Source organism: Malaya genurostris, chromosome 3, assembly GCF_030247185.1.
Source record: "Malaya genurostris strain Urasoe2022 chromosome 3, Malgen_1.1, whole genome shotgun sequence".
NCBI classification, from domain to species: Eukaryota; Metazoa; Arthropoda; class Insecta; order Diptera; family Culicidae; genus Malaya; species Malaya genurostris.
The window spans coordinates 304,282,812-304,295,300 of record NC_080572.1 but is presented as its reverse complement, the minus strand read 5'-3'; the positions used below and the strand labels follow the sequence as shown (position 1 = coordinate 304,295,300).

At 38.5% G+C, this 12,489-nt stretch overlaps 1 protein-coding gene across 1 annotated transcript; it reads left to right on the top strand.

Annotated features, from left to right (window-relative positions):
• Positions 1-679: 679 nt before the first annotated feature.
• On the top strand, positions 680-7,065 carry LOC131439279 (juvenile hormone esterase-like). Its single transcript, XM_058610106.1, has 5 exons — positions 680-798; positions 882-1,031; positions 5,449-6,333; positions 6,406-6,698; positions 6,908-7,065. Exons 1-5 carry the CDS (start codon positions 736-738, stop codon positions 7,062-7,064), a joined length of 1,548 nt encoding a protein of 515 aa, XP_058466089.1. The 5' UTR covers positions 680-735; the 3' UTR covers position 7,065.
• Positions 7,066-12,489: the final 5,424 nt, after the last annotated feature.

Sequence of the window (12,489 nt, the reverse complement as noted above, 5' to 3'; positions counted from 1 at the left end):
AGACGTTGACACCAAAATGCGAAGATATCGGCGCAAGACCGAGACACGGTTAGTTAGCGTCTGGCACGTGTTGCTAACACACTTAATTCATGTTTGAAATCCGACAACAGTGGATGCAACAATGGGCATTTACCTGCCAAATGATATCGTATTTTGTTGGTATGATCGGGTTAATCGACTAAAAAGCGATAATTCGATCATAATTACACTGATGGATATGTTGCTTATTTCATTTATTATTGTACGTACATCAAAATGTTCAACTGCAAAATCAGACACACATCATCAGAGACTAGACACAATCGACCTACATTTTTACCCACAAAATTGTTTTTTAAAACGGTAGCAACAAATCGTACAACTAGAACAATTGTTCGCAGGTTATCATAACCAACAAATGAACGAAGGTACGTAAAACCTTAGACAGGGGTTAGACAGGGTTTGGACTCAGCATGTGACCAGTGATGCGAAAAAAAATGTACGTTCGGCGCCTACTGCAATAAAAACCGATTGTAACTAAGCACTGCTTCTAACTCCTCAGTTAGCCTACGCGTGATGAAGATGGTCAATAAATCGGTGCAGCATGTGGTTCATCTAGTATTCATTGGTTTTGTGCTCAGTGCTTCGAGTGTGATCAGTCAATTCCCGGAGTATGCTAAATTTATGCCATCGCCTTTGGTTTGTATCACCGATGGTTGCATTATCGGATCAGATAAAAATGGTCTGGAAGGTAGCATGTTTGAAGCCTTTCTAGGAGTACCGTATGCCAAGCCACCCCTCGGGAAGCTGAGGTTTAGAGTGAGTTTCCAGTGAAAGTGAGCAATGACACGAAACTTCAATTAATTTCAATACTAATTCGGGTGCTCATCGTTGACCAACAGGATCCTGTACCTGCGGAATCATGGAGTGGTCACTACGACGGTACATACGAGCGCAGTAAATGTGTGCAGAAGAGCGATGCGCGGCCTTACTCGCTGGTGGAAGGAAGTGAAGATTGCCTATATCTAAATCTGTACAGGCCGAAGGTTAGTGTTTATGGTGCTAAGGTGTTGCAATGAAAAGATTAAACAAAGCGAAACATATTCAAAAACTAAAAATGAACAAAGAAGAGGGCTATCATTACAATATCAACGCAAAATGTTATTCAACAGATTGATTTATAAACCAGCAAACCGACAGTACCATGTTTTTACTGCTTGTGTAAAGTATAAGTGGTTCGATAATTGCGCTGCGCAAAGGCGTGGGTTAACCAAAGGTGTAAGTGAAGCAATCAAATTCAAGTGGTGTTTCTTCAAATGGTTATTTGCTGTAGCCGTGATTGATAGATCTGACATGAGTTTTCATAAGAATAGTCAGTCCCTTTTCAACGAGAGCCAGAAAACGATGTCAACATTTAACCCCCTCCCCCATGCAAAATTTTTCATGGTTCGCTTGCAATTTCTTTCAAAAGTGTATCATTTATAAAAGAATGCTCTTCTTCCTTAGCTTTGCCGGCTTCACTGCTTTTCAATCGTTCCTTAGCTGAGAGTTATTTTCCGGCGAAGTGGAAAGAAGCTTTAATCGTTCCGATTCATAAAACTGGTAACGTTCATGACGTCGATAACTACAGAGGCATTTTGAGTACCAAAAGTTTCCGAACGTATGCTGTTGGAGTATCTCTATCCCGCAGTAAAGCACATTATCAACACTGATCAGCATGGCTTTGTCAGAAAACGATCAACAACGATTAATATGATGAGCTACGTTTCTATACTGATTGACAAACTCGAAACACGACAACAAGTTGATGTGTTGTACGTTGATTTCTCGAAAGCTTTCGATTGTGTACCCCATCTGCTCGCAATAGAAAAATTGAGGCGTGGTGGTTTCCCCGACTGGCTGACAGATTGGATTTTTTCGTATCTCACAAATCGCATAGCCCCAGTTCGTGTAGGATCTATTCTTTCTGATCCTTTCAACATTATATCAGGTGTTCCCCAAGGAAACCATCTTGGTCCACTACTCTTTGTACTGTTCGTGAATGACCTATGTAGAGAATTATCGTCGCCTAAAGTAATGTATGCAGACGATCTCAAAGTGTATCGCATCATTACTAGCCTTGTGGATTGCTGTACCTTACAAATGGACGTTGACAAAGTTATTGACTGGTGTGACAGAAACGGTATGAGTATTGTGAGTTTTCTTTTATTGAGAGTCTGGAATCACCCAGCCAAGCTAAGACAATTTGATAATGCGTGTTACCTGTTCAAGCGACCAAAGAAGAAAGAGGACGAGTTAGTTCGTTGATCGCTTACTACGATTAAATAATAATAAGCGTGGTATCACCATGGATACAAATAACACATTACCATGGGTACAAACAACACACTACCTCGTGTTATTTCCAGGGGTGTATTGTTGTGACTAGTTTGCTTCCAACGAATGTCTAGATATATTTAGGAAGGTATTCACAACCCCACAAGTATAAACATAAAAAATACAGTGCAATTACGTTCTCACGATCGCAATCTCCGATCGTATTTGAATACTCTATGATGGCTGTTCCAGTTCAATGCATTCTGCTGTTAAAGATTTGGGAATCGTCCTTGATCGTAAGCTTCGTTTCAGCGACTGCTTGTCTTCGACTTGCTTTCAAATAACATCGACTGCCCAGCGCTTTTGGAGAGATTGCATTTTAATATTCCTGGAAGATCATTGCGGAGAACAGACTTTCTTCGACGATCAGTCCATCGCACACAGTACTGTCAAATCAATCCATGTGGATGGATGTTTGTTGTCATCGCTTCAATAGTGTTTATCATTTATTTGATTTTACAATGAACAAAGACGCATTTAAAATTAAAATATTTATGTTAGGTTAATGATAGGGTTTGTATAACATACGCTTGTATGTCTATGAATGAACACTTGTATATGTACGATGTGAACCTAAATGGAGGTTAGGGGCTGAGGCCTGTGTGTTTTAGAGCGCTTAAGAGGACCATTTCACGTTTCGGATCTGATTTTCTCAGAAACGGTGACGAAAATCAAAAAACCCAACTGACAATCTCTTAGAAAATTAGTTTAGATTATGTTGTGAAAATTTCAGAATGATTCATTGACTTTAGCGGTCGGGAAAGTTTTGTTTCTGAAAGAAGAATTGCATAGCTGAAAACGTCGTCTTTCAACTTGTTCATTGAATATCTCGCCTTCAAAAGCATGAATCAAACATCTATCTTGACAATGTCTAGATAATTTAATTTAGTAATGGTAAGTCGATTTCTATAGACGCACCATTTTTTCTGCTCTTGTTACCTGGTAACGTAACGAAACATGAGAGAGAAATAAAATCGGCTCAGCAAGGCTGCCAAACAAACGGTAGCTTTATTGGATTTTATGTGATGCAATCAAACTTGTAACCGAAAATATCAAAACTTTCTTGGCCATCCAGCCCATCGAGAGTCATTTTGCGCATATACGAGAGAGCTCTTTCCATGCTCTCCATGTTATACGCAGAGCAAGCCACGTGGTAATACGCGACCTACTGGCCTCAGCCCTTGAATAGAGAAATACAACAAAAACATTTGAAAAAATCATAAACTTATATTATATCTCATATTTTTCTATACAAAATGTATGGGGTCCAGCCAGATACCATTAGTCAGACAGAGGGTAATATTTCAAACCAGCCGTTTTTCGTCCTTTTCGGGGACACTGTCTATATTGCAAATTGCATAGATCGATAGCCATCAAAATTTTTGGAAGCTACCTGAAACCTCAAGTCAGTGTTGGTGATTGCCGAAAATTTGACAGAAGCAGCTATATTGGTATCTATATTGTATACGGATCAGAGTCATTTCGCCGAAAGCCGCTTCGCCGAAAGTCATTTCGCCGAATGACATTTCGCCGAATGGGTCACTTCGCCGAATGCCATTTCGCCGAAAGGGTCATTTCGCCGAATCCTGAAATCGTAATTAGAATTGATTTAAATTAAAGACAAACGAAAGATGATAGCGTTAACGCCCGTTTTGTTAACTTACCATTGTACTTCTTGAATAATGATTGATTGTTGTACTCTTGAATAAAGATTGATTCATGAACCTCAGAAAGTAATTCCCAAGAAAACTTGTTGACTGTTAGTAAGCATCAAATCAATTGCATAGGTGTATCTACCAGGCAAATGTAGGTGGTATTTTCCGTTTATTAAGTGAAAATGAAAAAATACTAATGCGGCTACGCCACATCGTTTTAGTTCATGTGCTGTCCGACCTCGCTACCGCTCTTTCGGACCTAACTAAAGCAAAGAAACCTAGCTTTGAGTAGACCGGGCAAACGAGGCGGTTACAGGTTTGTATGCAAGAGGCCGCCGCTTCCGACGGCGGGTTGGCGGCCGACTCAGCTGGCGTCGGCACGGCGGCTTTGTGCTGCCGAGCCATCTTGGCTTCGGTTATGTGGCTGCGCCACATCAGTTATACAGGAGACATAACATGCAGGAGATATGACCCTTACGGCAAAATTACCCTTTCGGCAAAATTACCCTTTCGGCGAAATGACCCTTTCGACGAAACGACTTTCGGCGAAATGACCTATTCGGCGAAACGACTTTCGGTGAAATGGCATTCGGCGAAACGACTTTCGGCGAAATGGCTTTCTGCGATATGACCCGCTCCCATTGCTATCTATATTGTATACAACATTTTCAATCCGGTAGAAGATGCTAAAAGAAATCGTGTCTCTCAAATCATGAACCGTGAAAGAATTTTTCTACATTTCTTCGCTCCACTTCATACTCTGAGTATTTCACGGCCCTAAAAACATTTACAGTCTGATAATGATCGGTGCTGTGTGAGATTTCCCATTTATCGCAGAAAAATCAATGATTCAACTTGACGATTCTCACACTAGGTTGCAATATTTTAAAACCTTTTTGTGGAGCATTCACCGACATTTTCATAGACACAACTTATACAAAGGTTATACGCACATAGTTAGAATAAGCGGCAATAGTAAAATGATTCTATCGCAATTATCCACTGCTCATACAGAATCGGATCGCGAAACGAGAATAAGCGACCGTTTGTTGCTTCAGAGAGAATCCCCACAGCAGCGTCCTAATCTTTGATTCTCAGAAATGTCATCGAGAGAAATTCGCTCTCGCACTGGTGTCTATTCTATGTTAGTCTAGTCATGCCGGGTTTTTGTTGCTGCGATGATATCCGTATCTCTTTGATGGCACTGATTGAATCGTGTGAAGAGTTGCTAGCGAGCGTTCTTTGATACGATAAAAGCCATCCTTGCCTCAAGTCGATAGATAAATTAAAAATATGTAAAATTGATGGTAACAAACAAAAAAGGTCTGGCTGGGCCCATCAGTCAGACGGAAGGTTAAAGTCAGGTTAATTTTAACTTTTGAATACAGTAAACAGAAGATGAAACTCAACCGTGCACAATTTTTCGTTTTTATTTCAGTACATAACCGATCCACTTCCGGTGATTGTCTTCATCCACGGTGGCAGATATGCATCCGGATCAGCATCGATGGCCGAGTACGGCCCGGAACGATTGATGGACACTCGAAGGGTGCTCGTCGTCGTGATTCAATACCGTCTAGGTGTGTTTGGATTTCTGTCGACCGAAGACAGTAGTTCGCCGGGAAATTATGGACTAAAGGATCAAAGTATGGCATTGCGATGGGTTCAGAAAAACATTAAACGCTTCGGAGGAGATACTAAGCGGGTAATGTTGGTAGGTCACGAAGCGGGAGCAGCATCGGTTCAGTTGCATATGATGTCACCGTTGAGCAGGGGTACCTTCTCGAAAGCGGTTAGTATGAGTGGCAGTGCACTAGCTTACTGGAATTATAACATTGACCAGGCGAGGGTAGCTCGCCGACAGGCGGCTGTACTCGGAATACCCGAAGCATACAAAATTTCAACCACCAAATTGGTCGATGAGCTTCGTGCCGTGGATGCCATAGAACTAGGAAGGAGCATTGATCGGATGAAATATTTCCACGTGCAGCCAACCGGACTGTACCAACCTGTCGCAGAACGTCACGAGACAAATGGAACATTCTTGAACAAGGAACCTCGGGCTCTGTGGGTGTCCGGAAAATATGAACAGATCCCTTGGATTACAGGGTTCGTTCCGAATGATGGTGCAGCGGATTCCTTGAGTATTATCACCAATACGACTCTGCTCGAGCAGCTGAATGAGAAATCGATCAAATTTATTCCACGTTTAGCGGGGGGAGATGCAAGCCCGCGGACGGTTCAAATGTTGAAGGAACGTTTCTTCAACGACAGTTCGCAAGACAACTGGTTGACGACCGACAATTTTCTGCGATTGCAGGATGTGAGTATATTTGTTTTTTTTTTCTGGATAGAATAAATTACCGAATGTAATTATGCTTGATCAAACTTTCAGCTGATGACAGAATCGGCGATAATCTATCCTATTGCTTTGGGTGTTAAACAACACTTATCACAAAGAAACTCGCAAAGGGCACCGGTCAGCGTGTATTACTTCAACTTCAAGGGACAATTCTCATACTCGTACCTTTACACCTACACCAGAGAGGACTTCGGGGTTTGCCATTCAGATGAGTTATTGTATCTATTTCGCAACACAGACGTGGCCGTCGACTTTCCGACCGGATCGCCCGAATGGATAATGGCGAAAGGGTTTGTGGATTACATCAGCAAAACGGCTCGCGAAGGGTAAGTTCATCAATGACATTAATCAGTATACACTGAAGTCTTTTTTTATGCGAAAGATAAAAAACGCATAAAAAAACGGCGTAACTCTGAAAATTTGCATTAAAAAACCGCATAACTCTGAAACTTCGCTTAAAAAAAGTCGCATAAAAAAGACCTTAGTGTATTGGGAAGGACTTTGAATCTAAATCTATGTATTTTTTTTCTAACAGAATCGTTGGTCCGATATGCGAGCGTACTGACTGTCAGCTGCTGGAGTTTGCCAATTCGAGTAACTCAAAAGTTCCGGTAGAGCTAAATCTGTACAATGGTTTCGACGAGGATTTGTTCCAATTCTGGCGAACATTTTACCGCCTGCAAGGAATTTAGTAATTATTCGCTGCTTTATTAAACTATACGTTGTACTATAATTTTCACTGTGCATTTTTGTGTAACTAACATCACATCCCGAACCATAGGATACATGTCATGCCATCGGTGGGTGCCAATTTCATACAGTCCTCATCGTTTTGTTATTGAGCTAGAACAACCAAACATGCATACGGGACTTGCCATTTTGCATCACAACGTACCGTTTTAGCAACTTTATTAAATGTGTCTAGCAAAATCGTTGATTACATGATTGCTAGTTTATTTACACAATTGAATGCACGAATTGGTATGATCAAAGTTACTGATTGAAAATTTGAATGTGTTGGGGAAGTATCAACTCTAGGGATGTCCGATACCGAGTCGATACTTTGAGGTATCGATACTTTCTTTCAAAAATCGGGTTTTTTTCAATAACTATTTATTGGAATATGAGTTAAAATTAAAGTATTAAGATTTAAATTGGGTGTTCAGCCACAAGTGGTGACATTTCAGCCCTATTTTATATATGATTTGGTTGTTACCGAGAGGACATCATTTGCTTCCGCAATTCTGAGATTTTTGGGTAGGGAAAATTCTAAGCCTACTTGTATTGTGTAATGGGGAAAAGGAACTTATATACTAACTTACTAACTAATACAGAGAGCGAATCGATTCAATTGAAGATTGCATCGATTTTTGTCGGAATTTGCTTATAATATTATGTGACATTTCACCTAATGGTTCTATATTTGTGAGTCTGTGTAACTCATTTGTACTAAACCAGGGAGGACGCTTCAAAATCATTTTCAGAATTTTATTCTGAATCCTTTGAAGCGTTTTCTTCCTGGTGGAACAACAACTTGACCAAATTGGTACTGCATAAAGCATGGCTGATCTGGAAATTTGTTTATAAATTAACAATTTGTTTTTTAGACAGAGCTTAAAATTTCTGCTTATAAGAGGATATAAACATTTAATATATTTATTACACTTTGCCTGGATTCCTTCAATGTGATCCTTGAAAGTGAGTTTTTTGTCATACGTTAAACCTAAGTATTTAGCTTGATCAGACCATGTCAATTCCAAGCCATTTAATTTGAGAATGTGATTATTATTTGGTTTAAGAAAAGAAGCCCTTGGCTTATGAGGAAAGATAATTATTTGCGTTTTTGCTGCATTTGGTTTAATTTTCCATTTTGACAGATAATCACTGAAAATATTTAAAGTTCTTTGTAGGCGACTGCAGATCACTCTTAGATTTCTACCTGTGCCTAACAGACTTGTGTCGTCACAGAATAGCGATTTCTGACAACCAACGGGTAGATTTGGAAGATCAGAAGAGAAAATATTATACAAGATTGGAGCTACGCTCGAACCCTGCGGAACACCTGCTCGTCCGGGTAGCAATTCAGATTTACAATTCTGATAGCTAACCTGAAGAGTACGATCAGTTAAATAATTTTGAATCATTTTGATCAAATAAATAGGAAACTGGAAATCAGACATTTTTGCTATTAAACCTTTGTGCCGAACACTGTCGAATGCTTTTTCTATGTCTAGAAGAGCAACTCCAGTGGAAAACCCAGAAGATTTATTTGCTTTTATCATGTTCGTTACTCTGACAAGTTGATGAGTAGTTGAATGTTCATGGCGAAATCTAAACTGCTCTGGTATAAAAATTGAATTCTCATTTATATGAGACATCATTCTCAACAAGATAATTTTTTTCAAAAAGTTTACTGATAGAAGAAAGTAAGCTAATTGATCGATAACTTGATGTTTCTTCTGGGTTTTTATCAGGTTTGATGATAGGAATTACTTTAGCGTTTTTCCATCGTTTTGGGAAGTAAGCTAATGAAAAACACTTGTTGAAAATTTTAACCAGGAGTCTCAAGGCAACATCGTGAAGATTTTTAATAAGAATATTAAAAATTCCATCATTACCAGGAGCCTTCATGTTTTTAAGTTTCCTAATAATTGATTTAATTTCATCAAAATTCGTCTCAATAATGTCATCGTGTGATAACACTTGGGTAGAAATATGCTCATATTTCAGTGAGACTTCATTTTCAATTGGACTCACAACGTTCAAATTAAAATTGTGAAGCAAGTTTTTGAGCTTTTTCGCCATTTGTAAGAAGTATTTGATTTCCTTCCTTGAGAGCAGGAATTGGTTTCTGAGGTTTCTTAAGAACCTTAGAAAGTTTCCAGAAAGGTTTAAAATATGGTTTAATCTGTTCAACTTCTTTAGCGAAATTTTCATTTCGCAAAAGAGTAAATCTTTGTTTAATTTCTTTTTGTAAAACAACCTTAACTATGTTTTTCATAGCAGGATCATGAGAACTTTTATATTGTCGTCGACGAACATTTTTCAACCGAATGAGCAGTTGAAGATTGTCATCGATGATAGGAGAATTTAATTTAGTTTGAGCTTTGGGAACTGAAAGATTTCTAGCTTCGATAATATAATGATTCAAATTGCTGTGTCGATGTCCGCAGAATTTTCTAAAATAGTTTAATGTTCCACATGATTTTCAATGTGAAATCTGTAATCCAATGAATTAGCTCTATAATAGTTGAATATAGAACTAATTGGATTAATTATAGCTTCGTTGGAAAGTCTGAATGTTACAGGAAGATGATCTAAGTTAAAGTCAGCATAAGTAATCAGTTCACTACAAATGTGACTTTGATACGTTAGAACCAGATCAATTGTAGACGGGTTTTTCACGGAAGAGAAACAAGTCGGATTACTGGGATGAAGAACTGTGAAGTAACCAGCTGAGAGTTGATTATGAAGTATTTTACCATTACTGTTATTTTGCTGGACACTGGACATGCTTAGCATTTAAGTCCCCTATTACGAAAATTTTCGGTCGATATCTTGTGAGTTTTTGCAAATCGCCTTTAAAGAGATTTAATTGTTTGCCGGTGCATTGGAATAGCAAATATGCTCCAGCGATGAAATAAATTCCATGAATGGTTTCAACTTCGATTCCCAAGCGTTCAATAACTTTAGTATTGAAAGAAGGTAAAACTAGATGTTTAATTTGCCGTTGGACAAAAATGGCAACTCCACCACCCATTCCAGTAAACCTGTCAAATCGATGAACCACATAATGTGGATTACTTTTCAATTTGACATTTGGTTTAAGAAAAGTTTCTGTCACAATGGCAATATGAATTTTGTGAACTTTGAGAAAATTATAAAATTCATCTTCACTCGATTTCAAAGATCGAGCATTCTAATTTAAAATATTCAAATAATTATTTAAATTGTTTTCGTTAGAAGATGAACTGCAAGGCGTTCCTGTGTTTTGATTATTTACATTAGAAGAATTAAGTGGTAGATTTCTTCCTGTTACACTAGCGTAACTGATATTAGAAGAAGATAATGACGAGGTCGATCTACCTGGCAATAAATTGTTTTCGTTAGAAGACAAATTGGAAGACGTACCTGTTTTTTGTGTTAAATTCGAAGAAATAAGTGCCTTAGAAGAATTAGGCGTGGCATATGTAACGGTTTTTTTTTATTTTCAGGTATGTTCTGTAAATTTAAGGTCGTTGATTTGACTTGTTGTCTAAGCGAACGAGCGTTTAAAAATTTTTCCCTGACAGGACATTTCAAATAATTGGATTTATGATTTCCATCGCAATTTGAACATGAAAATTTATCAGTGGTTTCATTCATTGGACAAACGTCTTTCGAATCCGATTTACCACAATTCAAACACCGTACCGTCCATATGACAATTTTTGGTTCCATGGCCGAAGCCTTGGCAACGACGACATTGCGTTGAGTTTGCAATACGATTATGCCGTTTATAATGTTCCCAATGAATTTTAATGTGGGAAATGAAACGTACTTTTTCTAAAGTTTTCAAATTGTTTACGTCACTTCGATTGAAGTGTATTAGGTAAAGTTCATGGGAAATCCCAGAGCGTGGTTTATTTATTTATTTATTTATTTATTTATTTATCTATTTCTTTCCATCTGACCTGGATTGATCTCAATGGAGTTTTTGGTGGAGTGGGAAAAGCCCATTTGAAATTCATCAAATGCGCGTAGAAACCCATCATCTTTTTTAACATTTTACATATTTGTTTACATAGTTACAATTCAAAAACATTAGCCTAACGAATACAAACATTGTCCAGTGCTAAAAAATAATTAAGTTCTACTTATATTCTATCCGAGTCTCTTAAGCCTATTCTTGAAAACAACACTAGATACACAAAAGTCAAAAAGGTCGTACACACTATTGAAAACATTGCACATTGCCCTAATCGGTTCGTTCTGGCCATATTCCGTTCTTCGTAAGTCGAGTCGCAAGAAATTCCGCGCTCTTAGCGTTCTTGGAGGGACATTAATACATATTTGCGAGAGAATTTCAGGAGCATCAATTTGTCCATTCAGCAATTTCGCTATAAATACTGCTCTGAGTATATTTCGTCGTTTGTCTAGTGTGTCCATGTCGAGCAAACGACAGCGCTCAATGTATGGTGGAAGCTCTGACGGATTACGCCATGGCAGAGATCTGCGAGTAGTGATGTCTGAAGGAGAGCTGAGAATCAAGAAGCACACCCAAATCTTTGAAAACAGTTACTGTTTCAAGTGTTTCCCCAGAAATAGAGTAGTTCCAGACTATCGGGCTTTTCTTACGTGTGAAAGAAATCACAGAGCATTTGGACACACTTATAGTTAAGAGGTTGAGATTGCACCATTCACAAAAATTGTTTAGATGCTGCTGAAGTTCCATGCAATCAGCTGTCGATTGCACAACAAGAAACAGTTTCAAATCGTCCGCATACATAAGTCTGCATCCTGGTGGAATGACAAAAGAAATGTCATTAAAAAATAATGAAAACAGCAATGGTCCGAGATTGCTTCCTTGAGGAACACCTGGTTTAGAAGTACCATTCACTTTTTTTCATAAATATTACTTTGGAAGGGGCAAAACCAAGAAATCCTTTCAGTTCATTTTTAATTTAATCAGTACTTTGATCATTTGATAAGCCTTTCAAGACAGCCTTGAAGGGTCTGTCTGATTTTATATCTTATGAATAAAATTTATGAAGTTTCTCGGACAAATATCGAATAAGACGTTCGTAATCTTCCAATCCATCAACTAAGACTCGACATTCTCCTCTTCGTCTGATTTGAAACGAGACTTTTACTTCCGGGAGAAAAGTAGAAAGCTCAGTACGGAATGCTTTGAAGTCGGAAATCATCACCATCACTGGTGGCATAGATTGATGTTTCTTCCCAGAACGACAAGCGTCAATTTTGGGAATTTTTGAAGAATTTTCTTCTATGTCGCTACAATCGGATTCAGGAAGAATCTCGTAAATATTGTTAGACGGCATAGGATCAACGGAAGGGAAATCCGTCCGTTGTCTTTTATTTTTACATTCAGATTCTATAAGATCGTGAATGTTATTT

Bases quoted from the DNA above. Each gene is read 5' to 3' on its own strand.
- LOC131439279 (XM_058610106.1), top strand. From the start codon at position 736: ATGTTTGAAGCCTTTCTAGGAGTACCGTATGCCAAGCCACCCCTCGGG. The intron at 799-881 runs GTGAGTTTCCAG...GTTGACCAACAG, and splicing joins TCGGGAAGCTGAGGTTTAGA to GATCCTGTACCTGCGGAATC. The intron at 6,699-6,907 runs GTAAGTTCATCA...TTTTTCTAACAG, and splicing joins AGCAAAACGGCTCGCGAAGG to AATCGTTGGTCCGATATGCG.